This window comes from Taeniopygia guttata, chromosome 37, assembly GCF_048771995.1.
Source record: "Taeniopygia guttata chromosome 37, bTaeGut7.mat, whole genome shotgun sequence".
Classification (NCBI taxonomy): Eukaryota; Metazoa; Chordata; class Aves; order Passeriformes; family Estrildidae; genus Taeniopygia; species Taeniopygia guttata.
Window position 1 is genome coordinate 309,359 of NC_133062.1, and position 22,417 is coordinate 331,775.

General features: G+C 58.4%; 2 protein-coding genes across 2 annotated transcripts in view; one reads left to right on the forward strand and one right to left on the reverse strand.

The window, feature by feature from the left end:
- Positions 1-1,875: 1,875 nt before the first annotated feature.
- KMT5C (lysine methyltransferase 5C) lies at positions 1,876-16,360 on the reverse strand. The gene is made up of 8 exons (XM_041712961.2): positions 15,983-16,360; positions 15,712-15,887; positions 13,021-13,183; positions 9,421-9,530; positions 9,051-9,214; positions 8,876-8,895; positions 4,809-4,942; positions 1,876-2,402 (listed from the first exon to the last, which is right to left on the reverse strand). The coding sequence occupies exons 1-8, from the start codon at positions 16,070-16,072 to the stop codon at positions 1,916-1,918; spliced, it is 1,344 nt and encodes a 447-aa protein (XP_041568895.2). The 5' UTR covers positions 16,073-16,360; the 3' UTR covers positions 1,876-1,915.
- Positions 5,048-22,417, forward strand: part of HSPBP1 (HSPA (Hsp70) binding protein 1) — a 30,430-nt gene continuing 13,060 nt past the window's right edge. The window contains exons 1-5 of the mRNA XM_072921439.1: positions 5,048-5,183; positions 13,001-13,202; positions 15,744-15,959; positions 16,449-16,707; positions 22,063-22,267. Coding sequence (XP_072777540.1) covers positions 5,048-5,183; positions 13,001-13,202; positions 15,744-15,959; positions 16,449-16,707; positions 22,063-22,267 — 1,018 coding nt within the window. The remainder of the gene's footprint in view (positions 5,184-13,000; positions 13,203-15,743; positions 15,960-16,448; positions 16,708-22,062; positions 22,268-22,417) is intronic.

The following is a 22,417-nucleotide window of genomic DNA, read 5'->3' on the forward strand; positions in this document are numbered from 1 at the left end:
GATTTAGACCCAAAAAATGGGGGCGGGACCCCCAAAATTTGGATCCGGACCCCAAAATTCGGATTTAGACCCAAAAAATGGGGGCGGGACCCCCAAAATTCGGATTTAGACCCAAAAAATGGGGGCGGGACCCCCAAAATGCGGATTTAGACCCAAAAAATGGGGGCGGGACCCCCAAAATTCGGATTTAGACCCAAAAAATGGGGGCAGGACCCCCAAAATTCGGATTTAGACCCAAAAAATTGGGGTGTGACCCCAAAATTCGGATCCAGACCCAAAAATGGGGGCGGGACCCCCAAAATTCGGATTTAGACCCAAAAAATGGGGGCGGGACCCCCAAAATCCGTGTCCAAACCCCAAAAATTAGGGTTTAACCCCCCAAAATCTGAGTCAAACCCCCCAAAATTCAAGTCCAGACCCCAAAAATGGGGGTCTAACCCCAAAAATTTGGGTCTGGTCCCAAAATTCGGGTTCTAACCCCAAAAATTTGGGTCTAACCCCAAAAATCTGGATCCAGACCCCAAAAACGAGTGTGAAAGTCACCAAAATTTGGGTGTAACCCCCAAAAATTTGGGTCCAGACCCAAAAAACGAGTGTCAAAGTCACCAAAATTTGGGTCTAACACCCCAAAATTCGTGTCCAAACCCCAAAAACGGGGATCTAACCCCAAAAATCTGTGTCCAGACCCCAAAAACGAGTGTGAAAGTCACCAAAATTTGGGGTGTAACCCCAAAAATTTGGGTCCAGACCCCAAAAACGGGGATCTAACCCCAAAAATGGGGATCTAACTCCAAAAATCTGTGTCCAGACCCCAAAAAACGGGGATCTAACCCCAAAAATCCGTGTCCAAACCCCAAAAATGGGGATCTAACCCCAAAAATCCGTGTCTGAACCCCAAAAATCCATGTCCAGACCCCAAATTTCGGGTCTAACCCCAAAAATCCATGTCCAAACCCCCAAAATCCGGGTCTAACCCCCAAAATCCGTCTCTAACCCCCCAAAATCCGGGTCTAACCCCCAAAATCCGTCTCTAACCCCCCAAAATCCGGGTCTAACCCCCAAAATCCGTCTCTAACCCCCCAAAATCCGTGTTTAACCCCAAAAATGGGGATCTAACCCCAAAAAATCCGTGTCCAAACCCCAAAAATGGGGATCTAACCCCCCAAAATCCGGGTCTAACCCCAAAAATCTGCATCCAGACCCCCAAAATCCGTGTCCAGACCCCCCAAATCCATGTCCAGACCCCCCAAAATCCGTGTCCAGACCCCAAAAATCCGTGTCCAGACCCCAAAAACGGGGATCTAACCCCAAAATCCGTGTCCAGACCCCCAAAACCGTGTCCAAACCCCAAAAATGGGGATCTAAGCCCCCAAAATCCGGGTCTAACCCCAAAAATCCGTGTCCAGACCCCCAAAATCCGTGTCCAGACCCCAAAAACGGGGATCTAACCCCAAAAATTCAGGTCCAGACCCCAAAAACGGGGATCTAACCCCAAAATCCGGGTCTAACCCCAAAAATCTGCATCCAGACCCCCAAAAATCTGCATCCAGACCCCCAAAATCCCTGTCCAGACCCCAAATTTCGGGTCTAACCCCCCAAAATCCGTGTCCAGACCCCCAAAAATCCATGTCCAGACCCCCAAAATCCGGGTCTAACCCCCAAAATCCGTGTCCAGACCCCCAAAAATCTGCATCCAGACCCCCAAAATCTGCATCCAGACCCCCAAAATCCGTGTCCAGACCCCCAAAATCCATCTCAAACCCCCCAAAATCCATGTCCAGACCCCCCAAAATCCATCTGTAACCCCCCAAAATCCGGGTCTAACCCCAAAAATCTGCATCCAGACCCCCAAAAATCTGCATCCAGACCCCCAAAATCCATCTCAAACCCCCCAAACCCCCCAAATTCGGGGGTCTCACACCTGGGCGGGGGTCAACGCCAGCGCCAACTCCCCCTGTGAGACCACCAACCTCAGCCTGGGGGGGCTCCCCGCGCGCCCCCCACCCCCAAACCCGGATTTTGGGGGGCGCCCCCCCAATCTCACATGAGCATAGAGCGACAATTTGGGGTCGGATTTGGGTCTGGGGGCGTTTTTGGGGGTCCCCAGCAGCACGGCGGGGACCCTCCCGCGCAGGGCACAGCGCCCCCCGCAGGACACGCAGTCGTGCAGCGCCACGCGGGGCTGGGCGGGGGTCGCGCCCGTGGGGAGGGGTCGCGGTCGCCGCCGCCGTTTTCGGGGTCGTTTTTTTGGGGAGGGGTCTCCGCCCTGCCCCCCCCCCCGCCGCCGCAGCCGCACGTCGGTGTCGCGCAGTTCGTATTTTGGGGGGGGGTCTTGTGGGGGGGGTGGGGAGGGGGTCGCTCTGCCCCTCCCCCCGCGGCGGCGGAAGGCGCCTTCGCCGAGCCTGGGGGGGGGAGGGAGTTAGGGACCCCCGACCCAAATTGGGGACCCCCACCCTGGTATTAGGGACCCCCACCCCAAATTAGGGACCCCCATCTGGGTATTGGGGACCCCCACCCCAAATTGGGGACACCTCCACCCCAAATTGGGGACCCCCACCCCGAATTGGGGACCCCCACCCCAAACTGGGGACCCCCACCCCGAATTGGGGACACCCCCACCCCGAATTGGGGACCCCTAACTGGGTATTAGGGACCCCCCCTACCCAGGTATTGGGGACCCCCACCCCGAATTGGGGACCCCCACCCCAAATTGGGGACCCCCCCATTCAGGTATTAGGGACCCCCACCCTGAATTGGGAACCCCCACCCCGAATTAGGGACCCTCACCCCAAATTGGGAACCCCTATCAGACCCCCACCCCAAATTGGGGACCCCTATCCAGGTATTAGGGACCCCCGACCCAAATTGGGGATCCCCACCCCAAATTGGGAACCCCTATCTGGGTATTAGGGACCCCCGCCCCAAATTGGGGACCCCCACCCCGAATTGGGGACCCCCGCCCCAAATTGGGGACCCCCCCTATCCGGATTTGGGGACCCCCACCCTGAATTGGGGACCCCCATCTGGGTATTAGGGACCCCCATCCGGGTATTAGGGACCCCCACCCCAAATTGGGGACCCCCACCCCAAATTGGGGACCCCCATCTGGGTATTGGGGACCCCCACCCCAGAATTGGGGACCCCCACCCCGAATTAGGGACCCCTACCCCGAATTGGGGACCCCTATCCGGGTATTGGGGACCCCCACCCAGAATTTGGGATTCCGACCCAAAATTGGGGACCCCCCACCCGGAATTGGGGACCCCCACCCCAAATTGGGGATCCCCATCTGGATGTTAGGGACCCCCCCACTCCAAATTAGGGACCCCCACCCCAAATTAGGACCCCCCCAATCCAGGTATTAGGGACCCCCACCCCGAATTGGGAACCCCCACCCCGAATTAGGGACCCTCACCCAGATTTGGGGACCCCCCCACACAGAATTTGGGATCCCGACCCGAAATTGGGGACCCCCCCACCCCAAATTGGGGACCCCCACCCCGAATTGGGGACCCCCCCCCTAAATCAGGGGTTTACCCCCCAAAATTTGGGTGTTACCCCCAAAATCCGGGTGTTATCCCCAAAATCTGGGTGTTACCCCAAAAATCCGGGTGTTAGCCCCAAAATTTGGGTGTTCCTCTGAGGATTTTGGGGTCCCTCTGGGGTTTTCGGGGTCCCACTCAGGATTTTGGGGTCCCTCTGAGGTTTTTGGGGTCAGGATTTTGGGGTCCCTCTGGGGTTTTTTGGGCTCCCTTACAGGATTCCGGGGTCAGGATTTCGGGGTCCCTGCCAGGATTTTGGGGTCCCTCTGGGGTTTTTTGGGTCAGGATTTCGGGGTCCCTCTGGGGTTTTCGGGGTCAGGATTTCGGGGTCCCTCTGGGGTTTTTGGGGTCAGGATTTCGGGGTCCCTCTGGGGTTTTCGGGGTCAGGATTTTGGGGTCCCTCTGGGGTTTTTTGGGGTCAGGATTTTGGGGTCCCTGCCAGAATTTTGGGGTCCCTCTGGGGTTTTTGGGGTCAGGATTTTGGGGTCCCTGCCAGGATTTCGGGGTCAGGATTTCGGGGTCACTCTGGGGTTTTCGGGGTCAGGATTTCTGGGCCCCTCTGGTTTTTCGGGGTCCCTCTGGGGTTTTCGGGGTCAGGTTTTCAGGGTCAGGATTTTGGGGTCCCTCTGGGGTTTTTTGGGGTCAGGATTTCGGGGTCCCTCTGGGTTTTTCGGGGTCCCTCTGGGGTTTTTTAGGGTCAGGATTTTGGGGTCCCTCTGTGTTTTTCAGGGTCAGGATTTTGGGGTCCCTCTGGGTTTTTTGGGGTCAGGATTTTGGGGTCAGGATTTCGGGGTCCCTCTGTGTTTTTTTGGGGTCAGGATTTTGGGGTCCCTCTGGGGTTTTTGGGGTCAGGATTTCGGGGTCCCTCTGGGGTTTTTTGGGGTCAGGATTTCGGGGTCCCTCTGGGGTTTTTTGGGGTCAGGATTTCGGGGTCCCTCTGGGGTTTTCAGGGTCAGGATTTTGGGGTCCCTCTGGGGTTTTTCGGGGTCAGGATTTCAGGGTCAGGATTTCGGGGTCCCTCTGGGTTTTTTTGGGTCAGGATTTTGGGGTCCCTCTGGGGTTTTTGGGGTCAGGATTTTGGGGTCCCTCTGGGGTTTTTTGGGGTCAGGATTTTGGGGTCCCTGCCAGGATTCTAGGGTCGGGATTTTGGGGTCAGGATTTCGGGGTCCCTCTGGGTTTTTCAGGGTCAGGATTTTGGGGTCCCTGCCAGGATTTCGGGGTCCCTCTGGGGATTTTTGGGTCAGGATCTCGGGGTTTTCGGGGTACCTCTCGCAGGTGCGGCACTCGCAGCCCCGGTTGCCCTCTCCGAAGAAGCCGTCGCCATAGAAACAGGTGATTTCTGCCCGGGGGGGGATGTCCTGCAGCGCCTGCACCCGCGCCCCGCCCGGGGCCGACACCAACTGCACCCCGAAAATTGGGCAGCGTCAGCCCCGAAACGGGGACCCCAAAATTGGGGGTGGCCCCAAAAACGGGGGAGCGTCAGCCCCGAAACTGGGACCCCAAAAATGGGGGGGACCCCAAAAATTGGGGAGCGTCAGCCCCGAAACGGGGACCCCAAAATTGGGGAGACCCCAAAAATTGGGGAGCGTCAGACCCGAAACGGGGACCCCAAAAATGGGGAGACCCCAAAAATTGGGGAGCGTCAGCCCCGAAACAGGGACCCCAAAAATGGGGGGGACCCCAAAAACGGGGGAGAGCGGTCAGCCCAAAAAGAGACCCCAAAAATAGGGAGAGAGCCCCGAACGGGACCCCAAAAATGGGGAGAGAGCAGTCAGCCCCAAAACAGGGACCCCAAAAATTGGGGGGACCCCAAAAATGGGGGAGAGCAGTCAGCCCCAAATGAGATCCCAAAAATGGGGAGAGAGCCCCAAACGGGACCCCAAAATTGGGGAGAGAGCCCCAAAATAGGGACACCAAAAATGGGGGAGACCCCAAAAAACGTGGGAGAGCGGTCAGCCCCAAACGAGACCCCAAAAATGGGGAGAGAGCCCCAAAATAGGGACCCCAAAAATGGAGGGGACCCCAAAAACGGGGGAGAGCGGTCAGCCCCAAAAATGTGAGAGAGAGCCCCAAAATAGGGACCCCAAAAATGGGGGTGACTCCAAAATGGGACCCCAAAAACAGGAGAGAGCGGTCAGCCCCAAACGAGACCCCAAAAATGGGGAGAGAGCCCCAAAATAGGGACCCCAAAAATGGGGAGAGCCCCGAAACGGGACCCCAAAAATGGGAGAGAACCCCAAAACAGAGACTGCAAAAATGCCTCTTCCCCTCTCATGTTTCACACCCTTTTTTCTCCCCTCACTCTTCTCATAATTTTTCCCTCACGTTTTTTCCCTTTCCCCTCACATTTCCCACCCTTTTTCCCCTCACGTTTTCTGCTATTTTTCCCTCATGTTTTTTCCCTTTCCCCTCACATTTCCCACCCTTTTCCCCCTCACATTTTCTATTTTCCCCTCACGTTTCCAGCCACTTTTCCCCTCACATTTCCCATCTTTTTTCCCCTCACATTTCCCACCCTTTCCCCCTCACATTTCCCATCTTTTTTCCCCTCACATTTCCCACCCTTTCCCCCTCACATTTCCCATCCTTTTTCCCCTCACATTTTCTATTTCCCCCTCACATTTCCAGCCACTTTTCCCCTCACATTTCCCACCCTTTTCCCCCTCACATTTTCTGCTATTTTCCCCTCACATTTCCCACCCTTTTCCCCCTCACATTTTCTGCTATTTTCCCCTCACATTTCCCACCCTTTTTCCCCTAACACTTTGCTTTTTTCTCATGTTTCCCACTCTTTTTCCCCTAACATTTTGTACCACCTTTCCATCCACTTTTCCCCTCACATTTTTTGCTATTTTTCCCTCAGGTTTCCCACTTTTTACCTCTTCACGTTTCCCGCTCTTTTTCTTCTCATGTTTCACATGATTTTTTCCCCTCACATTTTCTACCACTTTTCCCCTCACGTTTCCCGCCCTCTTCTCCCCTCACGTTTCCCGCTCTTTTTCCCCTCACGTTTCCCGCCCTTTTTCCCCTCACGTTTCCCGCCCTTTTTCCCCTCACGTTTCCCGCTCTTTTTCTCCTCACGTTTTGTACTTTTCCCCTCACATTTCCCACTTTTTTTCTCCTCACATTTTGCACCACTTTTTCCGTCACATTTTCTACCACTTTTCGCCTCATGATTTCCATCCTTTTTCCCCTCACATTTTCCGCCCTTTTCCCCCTCAAATTTCCCGCCCTTTTTCCCCTCACGTTTCCCACTACTTTTCTCCTCTCATTTTCTGCTATTTTCCTCTCACGTTTCCCACTCTTTTTCTCCTCACATTTTGCACTTTTTCCCTCACGTTTTCTACCACTTTTCCCCTCATGATTTCCATCCTTTTTCCCCTCACATTTCCCACCTTTTTTTCTCCTCACGTTTCCTGCTTTTTCTCCTCACATTTCCCACCCTTCTCTCCCCTCACGCTTTCTACTTTTCCCCTCACATTTTCCGCTCTTTTCCCCCTCATGTTTCCCACCCTTTTCTCCCCTTACATTTCCCACCTTTTTTCCCCTCACGTTCCCGCTTTTTCTCCTCACATTTTACACCATTTTTTTCCCTCTCACCTTTCCCACCACCTTTTCCTTCGTTTCTAACATTTCCCGCCCTTTTCTCCCCTCACGTTTCCCGCCCTTTTCTCCCCTCACGTTTCCCGCCCTTTTCTCCCCTCACGTTTCCCGCTTTTTTTCCCCTCACGTTTTGTACTTTTCCCCTCACATTTCCCACTTTTTTTCTCCTCACATTTTGCACCACCTTTTCCCTCAGGTTTTCTACCACTTTTCCCCTCACGTTTTCTATCCTTTTTCCCTTCACGTTTCCTGCTCTTTTCTCCCCTCAGGTTTCCCGCCCTTTTTCCCCTCACATTTTCCACTACTTTTCTCCTCTCATTTTCTGCTATTTTCCCCTCATATTTCCCACTTTTTTTCTCCTCACATTTCCCACCACCTTTTCCCTTGTTTCCTACCACTTTTCCCCTCGCGTTTTCCATCCTTTTTCCCCTCACATTTCCCGCTTTTTCTCCTCACATTTTGCACTTTTCCCCTCACGTTTTCTACCACTTTTCCCCTCATGTTTTCTATCCTTTTCCCCCTCACATTTCCTGCTCTTTTTCTCCTCACATTTTCCACTACTTTTCTCCTCTCATTTTCTGCTATTTTCCCCTCACGTTTCCCACTCTTTTTCTCCTCACATTTTGCACCGCTTTCATCACGTTTTCTACCACTTTTCCCCTCGTGTTTTCCATCCTTTTCCCCTCACGTTTCCTGCTCTTTTTCTCCTCACATTTCCCGCCCTTTTCTCCCCTCACATTTTCTACTTTTCCCCTCACATTTTCCGCTCTTTTCCCCCTCATGTTTCCCACCCTTTTCTCCCCTTACATTTCCCACCTTTTTTCCCCTCACGTTTCCCGCTTTTTCTCCTCACATTTTACACCATTTTTTTCCCTCTCACCTTTCCCCCACCACCTTTTCCTTCGTTTCTAACATTTCCCGCCCTTTTCTCCCCTCACGTTTCCCGCCCTTTTTTCCCCTCACGTTTCCCGCCCTTTTTCTCCTCACGTTTTGTACTTTTCCCCTCACATTTTCTGCCAGTTTCCCCTCATGTTTCCCACTTTTTTTCTCCTCACATTTTGCACCACTTTTTCCCTCAGGTTTTCTACCACTTTTCCCCTCACATTTTCTATCCTTTTTCCCTTCACGTTTCCTGCTCTTTTCTCCCCTCAGGTTTCCCGCCCTTTTTTCCCCTCACATTTCCAATCCTTTTCTCCCCTCACGTTTCCCGCTCTTTTTCTCCTCATGTTTTCCACTACTTTTCTCCTCTCATTTTCTGCTATTTTCCCCTCACATTTCCCGCTTTTTCTCACATTTTGCGCCACTTTTTCTGTCACGTTTTCTACCACTTTTCCCCTCACGTTTTCTATCCTTTTTCCCCTCACGTTTCCCACCCTTTTCTCCCCTCACGTTTCCTGCTCTTTTTTCCCCTCTCATTTTCTGCTATTTTCCCCTCACATTTCCCACTTTTTTCCCCTCACATTTCCCACTTTTTCTCCTCACATTTTGCACTTTTTCCCTCACGTTTTCTACCATTTTTCCCCTCATGATTTCCATCCTTTTTCCCTCACATTTCCCACCCTTTTCTCCCCTCACGTTTCCCGCCCTTTTCTCCCCTCACGCTCCCCGCCATCTTTCCCTCCCATTCCCAGCACAAACCCGCCCCCAAAACCAACATTTCTCACCCCAAAACCAACCTTTCTCACCCCAAAACCCACCGAACACCCAAAAAAAACCCTCTTTAAACTCACCCTGCAGTTCGGCCGACAATCTGAGGACACCAACACAACCATCAGCGCCCGCTCAAGGCTCCCCCAGCACACCCGGGTGAGTCCTGAGGGCGCTCAGGGGAATTCGGGTGGGGGTCCCAGGAGGGATTTTTCCAGCTGGATTTTCGGGGTGCCGCAGGCGGTTTTGGGGTCCCACCGTGGTTGATGAAGGCAGCCGGCCCCAACCAGAGCTGGGTTCTCCTTCGGCGGGTGGAATACATGAGGCTGAAATCGTTGTCGCCCGCCCTCAGCAGCGCCCGGTCTGAGCCCCGCAGTTCCACCCCGCATCCACCCAGCAGCTCCAGCGTCTCATGTTTGCGCCTGGAGAAACAAAAAATAGGAAAATAAAACACATTTTGACAGCTCTGTGCATCCACAGATCGGTTTGGTGACCGCCATGCGTGGGGCAGTGCGGTGGGTGCAGCAGGCTCAGGGAGCGCCGGTGTTTTTGGGAGTTTGGAGGTTTTTTGAGGGGGTGATGAGGATTTTGGGGTGATTTTTGCAGTTTTGGGGTCCCCAGCCCTCACCAGGTGCGTGTGGAGACCACCCGGGCGCCGTTGACGTCGCGGCTGTAGCGGGTGCAGGGTTGGATGGTGAAGCCGCTCTCGGGGAGGAGAGTCCGCAGGTAACGGAACACCTGAAATGGGGGATGGAAATGGGGGGCTCGGGACCCCCGCCAAAAACTGCCTCAGCCCCACAGACACCCCACAGAAACCCTCACTGTGCCCCATGGACCCCTCAGAAACCCTCACTGTGCCCCACGGATCCCTCACAAACCTTCACTGTGCCCCACAGATCCCTCAGAAACCTTCACTGTGCCCCACGGATCCCTCAGAAACCCTCACTGTGCCCCATGGATCCCAAATCTTCCCCAAACCCCCCAAATCTCCCCCCAAATCTCCCCCAAACCCCCCAAATCCCCTCCAGGACCCCCCAAATCTCCCCCAAACCCCCCAAAATCCCCCCCAAACCCCCCAAGACACCGAAAGTCCCCCCCAGGACCCCCCAAATACCCCCCAGGAACCCCCAAATCCCCTCCAAATCTCCTCCAGCACCCCCCAAATCTCCCCCAAATCTCCCCCAAAACCCCCAAATCTCCCCAGAGCCCCCAACCCCCCCCCCCAGGACCCCCCAAATCCCCTCCAAATCCCCCCCAGAACCCCAAATCCCCCCCAGGATCCCCCAAATCCCTCCCAAAACCCCCCAAATCTCCCCCAAAGCCCCCAAATCTCTTCCAAATCTCCCCTCAGACCCCCCCAAATCTCCCCCAAATCTCCCCCAGACCCGCATAATTGCACCTAGACACCCCATGTCCCCCCCAGGATCCCCCAAATCTCCCCCAAAACCCCCCAAATCTCCCCAGACCCCCCAAACCCCCTCCAGGACCCCCCAAATCCCCTCCAAATCCCCCCCCAGACCCCCCAAATCCCGCCAAGACGCCCCAAGTCCCCCCCCAGGACCCCCCAAATCCCCTCCAGGACCCCATAACCCCCCCCCAGACCCCCCAAACCTCACCCAAAACCCCCCAAATCCCCTCCAAATCTCCCCCAGGACCCCCCAAACCCCCCTCAGGACCCCCCAAATCCCCCCCAGGACCCCCCAAATCTCCCCCAAATCTCCCCAAAACCCCCCAAATCTCCTCCAAACCCCCCAAAATCCCCCCCAAAGCCCCCAAGACACCCAAAGTCTCCCCCCAGGACCCCCCAAATCTCCCCCAAACCCCCCAAATCTCCCCCCAAATCTCCCCCAGACCCCCCAAACCTCCCCAAACCTCCCCCAAACCCCCCAAATCTCCCCCAAAAAACCCCAAATCTCCCCACAAACCTCCCCCAAATCTCCCCCAAATCCCTCCAAATCTCCCTCCAAACCCCCCAAATCTCCCCCCAGGACCCCCCAAATCTCCCCCAAACCCCCCAAATCCCCCCAGGACCCCCCAAATCTCCCCCAAATCCCCCCCAGGACCCCCCAAATCCCCTCCAAATCTCCCCCAAACTCCCCTTAGGACCCCCCAAAGCCCCCCCAGATCAACCAAATCCCCCCCAAATCTTCCCCCAAACCCCCCCCAGGAACCCCCAAACCCCCTCCAGGACCCCCCAAATCCCCCCAAAACTCCCCAAATCTCCCCCAAATCCCCCCGCAGGACCCCCCAAATCCCCTCCAAATCTCCCCCCAGACCCCCGAAACCTCTCCCAAATCCCCCAAATCCCCCCCAGACCCCCCAAATCCCCTCCAAATTTCCCCCAGGACCCCCCAAACCTCCCAAAACCCCCCAAACCCCCCCCAAACCCCCCAAATCCGCCCCCAGGACCCCCAAATCTCCCCCAAACCTCCCCCAAACCTCCCCAAACCCCCCAAATCTCTCCCCAAATCCCCTGCAGGACCCGCCAAACCCCCCAGGACCCCCCAAATCTCCCCTCAAACCTCCCCCAAATCTGCCCCAAACCCCCCAAGTCTCCCCCAAATCTCCCCAAATCTCCCCCAAATCTCCCCCAGGACCCCCCAAATCTCCCCCCAAACCCCCCAAATCTCCCCCAAATCCCCCCAAATCTCCCCCAAATCTCCCCCAGGACCCCCCAAATCTCCCCCCAAACCCCCCAAATCTCCCCCAAATCTCCCCCCAAACCCCCCAAATCCCCTCCAGGACCCCCCAAATCTCCCCCAAACCTCCCCCCAAACTCCCCCAAACACCCCAAACTCCCCAAACCCCCCTCAGGAACCCCCAAATCTCCCCCAATCTCCCCCAAAATCTCCCCAAATTTCCCCAAATCTCCCCAAATCCCCCCCAAATCCCCTCCAGGACCTCCCAAATCTCCCCCAAACCCCCCAAATCCCCTCAAATCTCCCCCAAATCCCCCCAAATCTCTCCCAGGACCCCCCAAATCTCCCCCAAACCCCCCAAATCCCCCCCAGGACCCCCAAATCCCCCCCAAATCCCCCCAAATTCCCCCCCAAACCCCCCAAATCCCCCCTAAACCCCCCAAATCCCCCCCAGGATCCCCCAAACTCCCCTTAGGACCCCCCAACCCCCCCCCAGATCAACCAAATCCCCCCCAAATCTTCCCCCAAACCCCCCAAATCTCCCCCAACCCCCCCCCAGGAACCCCCAAACCCCCTCCAGGACCCCCCAAATCCCCCCAAAACTCCCCAAAACTCCCCCAAATCCCCCCCACATCCCCCAAATCTCCCCCAGGAACCCCCAAATCTCCCCCAAATCTCCTCCAAATCCCCCAAATCCCCCCCAAATCCCCCCCAGGACCCCATAACCCCCCCCCAGGATCCCCCAAATCCCCCCCAGGACCCCCCAAATCCCCCCCAAACCCCCCAAATGCAATCTAGACCCCCCAAATCTCCCCCAAACCTCCCCCAAATCTCTTCCCAGACCCCCCAAACCCCCCTCAGGACCCCCAGGACCCCCCAAACCTCCCCCAAAATCCCCCCCAAATCTCCCCCAGACCCCCCAAACCTCCCCCTGGACCCCACAAATGTCCCCCCAGAGCCCCCAAATCTCCTTTCAAACCCCCCAAATCCCCCCAAATCTCCCCCAAACCCCCCAAATCCCCCCAAACCCCCCAAATCTCCCCCAAATCCCCCCCAAATCCCCCCCAGGACCCCCCAAATGTCCCCCAGGACCCCCCAAATCCCCTCCCGGACCCCCCAAATCCCCCCCCAGGACCCCCCAGATCTCCCCCAAACACCCCAAATCTTCCCCCAAATCTCCCCCAAACCCACCGTAGGACCCCCCAAATCCTCTCCAGACCCCCCCAAACCTCCCCCAGGACCCCCCAAACCCCCCAAATCCCCCCCAAACCCCCCAAATCTCCCCCAAACCCCCCAAATCCCCCCCCAAACCCCCCAAATCCCACCTAGACGCCCCAAATCTCCCCCAAATCTCCCCCAAACCCCCCAAACCCCCCCAAACCCCCCAAATCTCCCCCCAAATCTCCCCCAAACACCCAAAATCCCCTCCAAATCTCCCCCAGGACCCCCCAAATTTCCCCCCAAATCTCCCCCAAACCCCCCAAATCTCCCCCAAACCTTCCCCCAAACCCCCCAAATCTCCCCCAAATCCCCCCCAAATCTCCCCCAAATTCCCCCAAACCCCCCCAGACCCCCCGTTCCCCCCGTACGTGCTGTTTGAGCTCGGCGCGCTGCTGCGGCCGCCGCCGGCGGAAGAACGCCGGTGCCCAGGCCCCGCTCAGCGTCCGCCACGCCGCCTCCAGGTCCCGCCGCCGCCGGAACGCCTCGAGGGCCGCGCGGAGCCGCGCCCGGCGCCGCAGGGCGGGCAGGGGGCTAAGGGCACCGGGAGTCGGTAACGGGAACCGGGCAGCACCGGGAATCGGTAACGGGAACCGGGCAGCACCGGGAGGCGGTACCGGGCACCGGGTGTTGGTACCGGGAACCGGGCAGCACCGGGAGGCGGTACCGGGACTCGGTAACGGGCATCGGTAAAGGGCACCGGGAGTCGGTAACGGGAACCGGGCAGCACCGGGAGGCGGTACCGGGCATCGGCACCGGGAGTCGGTACCGGGAACCGGGCAGCACCGGGAGCCGGTACCGGGAACCGGGCAGCACCGGGAATCGGTAACGGGAACCGGGCAGCACCGGGAGTCGGTACCGGGAACCGGGCAGCACCGGCACTCGGTACCGGGAACCGGGCAGCACCGGGCGTCGGTACCGGGCACCGGGAATCGGTAACGGGAACCGGGCAGCACCGGGTGTTGGTACCGGGCACCGGGTGTTGGTACCGGGAACCGGGCATGGGCACCGGGCAGCACCGGGAGTCGGTACCGGGAACCGGGCAGCACCGGGCAGCGGTACCGGGCACCGGGTGTGCACCGGGCACCGGGAGTCGGTACCGGGCACCGGGCAGCACCGGGAGGCGGTACCGGGTATCGGTAAAGGGCACCGGGTGTTGGTACCGGGCACTGGGCAGCACCGGGTGTTGGTACCGGGCACCGGGTGTTGGTAACAGGAACCGGGTGTGCACCGGGTGTTGGTACCGGGCATTGGTACCGGGCACCGGGAGTGCACCGGGTGTTGGTACCGGGCAGCACCGGGGGTTGGTACCGGGCACCGGGAGTCGGTACCAGGCACCGGTAAAGGGCACCGGGAGTCGGTAACGGGCACCGGGTGTTGGTACCGGGCACTGGGTGTTGGTACCGGGCACCAGCAGTCGGTACCGGGCACCGGGTGTTGGTAACGGGCACCGGGTGTGTTGGTACCGGGCATCGGTAAAGGGCACCGGGTGTTGGTAACGGGCACCGGGTGTGTTGGTACCGGGCATCGGTAAAGGGCACCGGGTGTTGGTACCGGGCACCGGGTGTCGGTAAAGGGCACCGGGTGTCGGTAAAGGGCACCGGGTGTTGGTACCGGGCACCGGGCAGCACCGGGAGTCGGTACCGGGCACCGGCTGTTGGTACCGGGCATCGGTACCGGGCACCGGGCATCGGTACCGGGCACCGGGAGGCGGTACCGGGCACCGGGTGTGCGCCGGGTGTTGGTACCGGGCACCGGGTGTTGGTACCGGGTGTTGGTACCGGGCATCGGGTGTTGGTACCGGGCAGCGGGTGTTGGTACCGGGCACTGGGCAGCACCGGGCATCGGTACCGGGCACCGGGAGTCGGTACCGGGCACCGGGAGTCGGTACCGGGCACCGGGAGTCGGTACCGGGAGTCGGTATCGGGCACCGGGTGTTGGTACCGGGCACTGGGAGTCGGTACCGGGCACTGGGTGTTGGTACTGGGCACTGGGTGCACACCGGGCATTGGTACCGGGCACCGGGTGTTGGTACTGGGCACCGGGTGTTGGTACTGGGCACCGGGTGTTGGTACCGGGCATCGGTACCGGGCACCGGGTGTGCACCGGGCATTGGGCATCGGCACCGGGAGTCGGTACCAGGCACCGGTAAAGGGCACCGGGAGTCGGTAACGGGCACCGGGTGTTGGTACCGGGCACTGGGTGTTGGTACCGGGCACCAGCAGTCGGTACCGGGCACCGGGTGTTGGTACTGGGCATCGGTACCGGGCACCGGGTGTTGGTACCGGGCATCGGTAAAGGGCACCGGGAGTCGGTACCGGGCACCGGGTGTTGGTACCGGGCATCGGTAAAGGGCACCGGGAGTCGGTACCGGGCACCGGGTGTTGGTACCGGGCACCGGGTGTTGGTACCGGGAGTCGGTACCGGGCACCGGGTGCGCACCGGGCAGCGCCGGGACGGAGAGATCGAGCTGCTCCCGGTGCCTCCCGGTGCGTCCCGGTTCCTCCGCCCGGTGCTCCCCCGGTTCTCCCGCCCGGTGCTCCCGGTGGTTCTCGGTGCTTCCCCGGTTCTCCCACCCGGTTCTCCCCGGTTCCTCTGCCCGGGGCTGCCCCGGTTCCTCTGCCCGGTGGTTCTCGGTGCTCCTCCGGTTCTCCCGCCCGGTGCCTCCCGGTGCTCCCCCGGTTCCGCCGCCCAGTGGTCCCCGGTGCCCCACGGTGGTTCTCGGTGTTCCCCCAGTGTTCCCCCGGTTCCTCTGCCCGGTGCTCCCCGGTTCTCCCGCCCGGTGCCCCACGGTGGTTCTCGGTGTTCCCCCGGTGTTCCCCCGGTGCCGCCCGGAGCTCCCGGCGCTCCCGCCCGGTGCTCCCGGTGCCTCCCGGTGCCTCCCACATCCCCCGGGGCAGCGAGATTCTGCCGCCCGGTGCTCCCCCGGTTCTCCCACCCGGTTCTCCCGCCCGGTGCTCCCCCGGGGTTCCCCCGGTGCTGCCTCCCGGTTCTCCCCGGTGGTTCTCGGTGCTCCCCGGTGTTCCCCTGGTTCCCCCGGTGTCCCCGTTCCCCGCTCTAACCTGACTCCCATCTTGTGCGTACGGAACCCGAGCACCGAATCCAGCACGAGGCTCGTGGCCAAATCATCGTTCTCGCACAACTCCCGCGCCGTTACCGCCGTCCCCGCCGCCCGTACCGGCCCCGCCGCCGCCGCCGCCACCGGCCGCTCCCTCCGCCTCCTCCTCCTCCTCCGCTCCTGCAGCACCGTGAGCGGCGTCACCGTGAGCGGCGTCACCGGGAGCGCCGTGGGGAGGGACCCGAGCGCGGGGTGAGTCCCGTCGGGGCCGTTACCGGAGCGCGGGAACCGCCGCCCGCACCGGGCCCGGCGCGGCCGCGCCGCCGCCGCCCGCCCGCTCCCGCCGCGCGCTCCGCCATCCCCATTGGCCGCCGCCCCGCCGCGCCGCCGCTCCCATTGGCTGCCGGCGAGGCGCACCGTGAGCTGATTGGTGGAAAATGCGGCGCTCCCGTATTAATCCACAGCGCTCAGTGATTTCTATTGGTTCGCAGAGATGCCGATCAAACCGCTCTGTGTTTTCATTGGTTGAAACAGCGCGAGGGCGGCCTCAAATCTTTCCTTTTTATTCTATTGGCTAAACCCCACCGCCTTCCTCTCCTCCTATTGGCCACCTCCCTCCTTATCTTCCTTTCCTATTGGCCAAACGCGCTGTCACTCACTCCGCCGCCTCACAATGCGCCGGTTATAAACAATACACCGAAGCCACGCCCCTTCCCGCCGGCCCCGCCCCTTCCGCCGCAGGCCACGCCCATTCCAAGATGGCGGCGGCCAGGCGCGGCGGGCGGCGCTGAGCGGTACCGGCGGTACCGGCGGCTCCCGGCGGGCCCAAATCGGCCCCGATCGGTCCCGGATCGGTCCCGGGGCTCTCATGGCGGCGGCGGAGGGTGACGGAGCCGGCGGGGGCCGGCGGGAGCCGCCGCGGACGCTGCAGGGGCTGCTGGAGATGGCGCTGACGGCCGGAGAGGCGCGGCCCGAGCCCCGCGAGCCGCTGGCTGAGGAGGTACCGGCACCGGGGGGGTCCGGGGGCGGTTTTGGGGGGATTTGGGGACATTTTGGGGGCTTTGGGGCTGTCTGGGGTCACTTTTGGGGCTCTGGGGTCTCTCTGGGGTCACTTTTGGGGCTCTTTGGGGTGTCTGGGGTCACTTTTGGGTCTCTGGGGACACTTTTGGGTCTCTCTGGGGTCACTTTTGGGGCTCTCTGGGGTCACTTTTGGGGCTCTCTGGGGACACTTTTGGGGCTCTGGGGTCACTTTTGGGTCTCTGGGGTCACTTTTGGGGCTCTGGGGTCACTTTTGGGTCTCTCTGGGGTCACTTTTGGGGCTCTGGGGACACTTTTGGGGCTCTCTGGGGTCACTTTTGGGGCTCTCTGGGGTCACTTTTGGGGCTCTCTGGGGACACTTTTGGGGCTCTGGGGACACTTTTGGGGCTCTGGGGACACTTTTGGGTCTCTCTGGGGACACTTTTGGGTCTCTCTGGGGTCACTTTTGGGTCTCTCTGGGGTCACTTTTGGGGCTCTGGGGTCACTTTTGGGGCTCTGGGGTCACTTTTGGGGCTCTCTGGGGTCACTTTTGGGTCTCTCTGGGGTCACTTTTGGGTCTCTCTGGGGTCACTTTTGGGGCTCTGGGGTCACTTTTGGGGCTCTCTGGGGTCACTTTTGGGGCTCTGGGGTCACTTTTGGGGCTCTGGGGACACTTTTGGGGCTCTCTGGGGACACTTTTGGGTCTCTCTGGGGTCACTTTTGGGGCTCTGGGGTCACTTTTGGGGCTCTGGGGACACTTTTGGGGCTCTCTGGGGTCACTTTTGGGGCTCTGGGGACACTTTTGGGTCTCTCTGGGGTCACTTTTGGGTCTCTCTGGGGTCACTTTTGGGGCTCTGGGGTCACTTTTCGGGCTCTGGGGTCACTTTTGGGTCTCTCTGGGGACACTTTTGGGGCTCTGGGGACACTTTTGGGGCTCTGGGGTCACTTTTGGGTCTCTCTGGGGTCACATTTGGGGCTCTGGGGACACTTTTGGGTCTCTCTGGGGTCACTTTTGGGGCTCTGGGGTCACTTTTGGGGCTCTGGGGTCACTTTTGGGGCTCTCTGGGGTCACTTTTGGGGCTCTCTGGGGTCACTTTTGGGGCTCTCTGGGGTCACTTTTGGGGCTCTGGGGTCACTTTTGGGGCTCTGGGGTCACTTTTGGGGCTCTGGGGACACTTTTGGGGCTCTGGGGTCACTTTTGGGGCTCTGGGGACACTTTTGGGGCTCTCTGGGGTCACTTTTGGGGCTCTCTGGGGTCACTTTTGGGGCTCTGGGGTCACTTTTGGGGCTCTGGGGTCACTTTTGGGTCTCTCTGGGGTCACTTTTGGGGCTCTGGGGTCACTTTTGGGGCTCTCTGGGGACACTTTTGGGGCTCTCTGGGGTCACTTTTGGGGCTCTGGGGACACTTTTGGGGCTCTCTGGGGTCACTTTTGGGTCTCTGAGGACACTTTTGGGGCTCTGGGGTCACTTTTGGGGCTCTCTGGGGTCACTTTTGGGGCTCTGGGGTCACATTTGGGTCTCTCTGGGGTCACTTTTGGGGCTCTCTGGGGACACTTTTGGGTCTCTGGGGTCACTTTTGGGGCTCTGGGGTCACTTTTGGGGCTCTCTGGGGTCACTTTTGGGGCTCTCTGGGGTCACTTTTGGGTCTCTGGGGTCACTTTTGGGGCTCTGGGGTCACTTTTGGGTCTCTCTGGGGACACTTTTGGGTCTCTCTGGGGTCATTTTGGACTCTTTGGGGTCACTTTTGGGGCTCTGGGGACACTTTTGGGTCTCTCTGGGGTCACTTTTGGGGCTCTGGGGACACTTTTGGGGCTCTGGGGTCACTTTTGGGTCTCTCTGGGGTCACTTTTGGGGCTCTGGGGTCACTTTTGGGTCTCTCTGGGGTCACTTTTGGGGCTCTCTGGGGTCACTTTTGGGGCTCTGGGGTCACTTTTGGGGCTCTGGGGTCACTTTTGGGGCTCTGGGGACACTTTTGGGGCTCTGGGGACACTTTTGGGGCTCTCTGGGGTCACTTTTGGGGCTCTCTGGGGTCACTTTTGGGGCTCTGGGGACACTTTTGGGGCTCTCTGGGGTCACTTTTGGGGCTCTCTGGGGTCACTTTTGGGGCTCTGGGGTCACTTTTGGTGCTTTGGGGTCACTTTTGGGGCTCTGGGGTCACTTTTGGGTCTCTCTGGGGTCACTTTTGGGGCTCTGGGGACACTTTTGGGGCTCTGGGGACACTTTTGGGGCTCTCTGGGGTCACTTTTGGGGCTCTCTGGGGACACTTTTGGGGCTCTCTGGGGTCACTTTTGGGGCTCTCTGGGGTCACTTTTGGGGCTCTCTGGGGTCACTTTTGGGGCTCTCTGGGGTCACTTTTGGGGCTCTGGGGTCACTTTTGGGGCTCTCTGGGGACACTTTTGGGGCTCTGGGGACACTTTTGGGGCTCTCTGGGGTCACTTTTGGGGCTCTGGGGACACTTTTGGGGCTCTCTGGGGTCACTTTTGGGTTTTTCTGGGGACACTTTTGGGTCTTTCTGGGGTCACTTTTGGGGCTGTCTGGGGTCACTTTTGGGGCTCTGGGGTCATTTTGGGGCTCTGGGGACACTTTTGGGTCTCTGGGGTCACTTTTGGGGCTCTGGGGTCACTTTTGGGGCTCTGGGGTCACTTTTGGGGCTCTGGGGACACTTTTGGGGCTCTGGGGACACTTTTGGGTCTCTCTGGGGACACTTTTGGGTCTCTCTGGGGACACTTTTGGGTCTCTCTGGGGACACTTTTGGGGCTCTGGGGACACTTTTGGGGCTCTGGGGTCACTTTTGGGGCTCTGGGGACACTTTTGGGGCTCTGGGGACACTTTTGGGGCTCTGGGGACACTTTTGTGGCTCTCTGGGGACACTTTTGGGGCTCTGGGGTCACTTTTGGGGCTCTCTGAGGTCACTTTTGGGGCTCTGGGGTCACTTTTGGGGCTCTGGGGACACTTTTGGGGCTCTGGGGACACTTTTGGGGCTCTGGGGACACTTTTGGCTCTCTGGGGTCACTTTTGGGTCTCTCTGGGGTCACTTTTGGGGCTCTGGGGACACTTTTGGGGCTCTGGGGACACTTTTGGGTCTCTCTGGGGACACTTTTGGGGCTCTGGGGTCACTTTTGGGGCTCTCTGGGGTCACTTTTGGGGCTCTCTGGGGTCACTTTTGGGGCTCTCTGGGGTCACTTTTGGGGCTCTGGGGTCACTTTTGGGTCTCTCTGGGGACACTTTTGGGGCTCTGGGGTCACTTTTGGGGCTCTCTGGGGTCACTTTTGGGGCTCTGGGGTCACTTTTGGGGCTCTGGGGACACTTTTGGGGCTCTCTGGGGTCACTTTTGGGGCTCTCTGGGGTCACTTTTGGGGCTCTCTGGGGACACTTTTGTGGCTCTCTGGGGTCACTTTTGGGGCTCTGGGGTCACTTTTGGGTCTCTCTGGGGACACTTTTGGGGCTCTGGGGTCACTTTTGGGGCTCTCTGGGGTCACTTTTGGGGCTCTGGGGTCACTTTTGGGGCTCTGGGGACACTTTTGGGGCTCTCTGGGGTCACTTTTGGGGCTCTCTGGGGTCACTTTTGGGGCTCTCTGGGGACACTTTTGTGGCTCTCTGGGGTCACTTTTGGGGCTCTGGGGTCACTTTTGGGTCTCTCTGGGGACACTTTTGGGGCTCTGGGGTCACTTTTGGGGCTCTCTGGGGTCACTTTTGGGGCTCTGGGGTCACTTTTGGGGCTCTGGGGACACTTTTGGGGCTCTCTGGGGTCACTTTTGGGGCTCTGGGGTCACTTTTGGGTCTCTCTGGGGTCACTTTTGGGTCTCTCTGGGGTCACTTTTGGGGCTCTGGGGTCACTTTTGGGGCTCTCTGGGGTCACTTTTGGGGCTCTGGGGTCACTTTTGGGGCTCTGGGGACACTTTTGGGGCTCTCTGGGGTCACTTTTGGGGCTCTCTGGGGACACTTTTGGGGCTCTTTGGGGCTCTGGGGTCACTTTTGGGACACTTTTGGTCGTTTATGATAATTCAGGATAACTTTAGGATAATTCAGGATAACTTTGGGATAACTCAGGATAACTTTAGGATAATTCAGGATAACTTTGGGATAATTTAGGATAACTTTAGGATAATTTAGGATAATTTATGATATTTTTTTCCCCCCCAGAGGCAGCACGAGGCCGTGTCCCAGGCTTGGGTTAACCCCGGTGTGACTCTGGGATAACTCAGGATAACTCAGGGATAACTTTGAGATAATTTAGGATAAATTTATGATAATTTAGGATAATTTACGATAACTTTGGGATAATTTATGATAACTTTATGATATTTTCTGTCCCCCAGAGGCAGCAGTGGCTGCACGAGGCCGTGTCCGAGGCTCTGTCCGGCCCCGGTGTGACTCTGGGATAACTCTGGGATAACTCTGGCTAACTGTGGGATAACTCAGGATAACTTTAAGATAATTTATGATAATTTATGATAAATTTATGATAATTTATGATATTTTTCTGTCCCCCAGAGGCAGCAGTGGCTGCACGAGGCCGTGTCCCAGGCCTGGGTTAACTCCGGGGTGACTCTGGGATAACTCTGGGATAACTCAGGATAACTCTGGGATAACTCAGGATAACTCAGGATAACTTTGGGATAACTTTGAGTTAATTTATGATAATTTATGATAACTTTGGGATAATTTTGGATATTTTTCTGTCCCCCAGAGGCAGCAGTGGCTGCGTGAGGCCGTGTCCGAGGCTCTGTCCGGCCCCGGTGTGACTCTGGGATAACTCTGGGATAACTCAGGATAACTCTGGGATAACTTTGAGTTAATTTATGATAATTTATGATAACTTTGGGATAATTTATGATTATTTTTCCCCCCCAGAGGCAGCAGTGGTTACACGAGGCCGTGTCCGAGGCTCTGTCCGGCCCCGGTGTGACTCTGGGATAACTCTGGGATAACTCAGGATAACTCAGGATAACTTTAAGATAATTTACGATAACTTTATGATAATTTATGATAATTTATGATTATTTTTACCCCCCCAGAGGCAGCAGTGGCTCCGTGATGCCGTGTCCGAGGCTCTGTCCGGCCCCGGTGTGACTCTGGGATAACTCAGGATAACTCTGGGATAACTCAGGATAACTTTATGATAATTTACAATAAATTTATGATAATTTATGATTATTTTTACCTCCCCAGAGGCAGCAGTGGTTACACGAGGCCGTGTCCGAGGCTCTGTCCGGCCCCGGTGTGACTCTGGGATAACTCTGGGATAACTCAGGATAACTCTGGGATACTTTAGGATAACTTTGGGTTAATTTATGATAACTTTGGGATAATTTTGGATATTTTTCTGCCCTTGCAGAGGCAGCAGTGGCTCCGTGAGGCCGTGTCCGAGGCTCTGTCCGGCCCCGCTGCCGTCCGGGCGCGGCTCCAGCGCTGCCTGCGGCTCCTGGCCCGGCCCTGTCCCGGCGAGGCCGCGGCCGAGAGGGGCCTGGGGGACACGGCCGGACACGAGGCGGCCCTGGCCGAGCTGGCCGAGCTCTGCGAGAGCCTGGACAACGCCACCGGTGAGCTGATGGTCACTCGGGGGTCATTGGGGTCACTGGGGGTCACTCAGAGTCAGTCTGAGGTCATTTGGTCACTCAGAGTCACTCAGGGGTCATTTGGTCACTCTGGGTCACTCAGAGTCACTCTGGGGTCATTTGGTCACTCAGAGT

Coding starts and splice junctions, on each gene's coding strand:
- KMT5C (XM_041712961.2), bottom strand. CDS start 16,072: ATGGGGATGGCGGAGCGCGCGGCGGGAGCGGGCGGGCGGCGGCGGCGC. Junction 9,215..9,420: donor GTGGTCTCCACACGCACCTG/GTGAGGGCTGGG, acceptor TTGTTTCTCCAG/GCGCAAACATGAGACGCTGG. Junction 8,896..9,050: donor GGCTGCCTTCATCAACCACG/GTGGGACCCCAA, acceptor TGGTGTCCTCAG/ATTGTCGGCCGAACTGCAGG.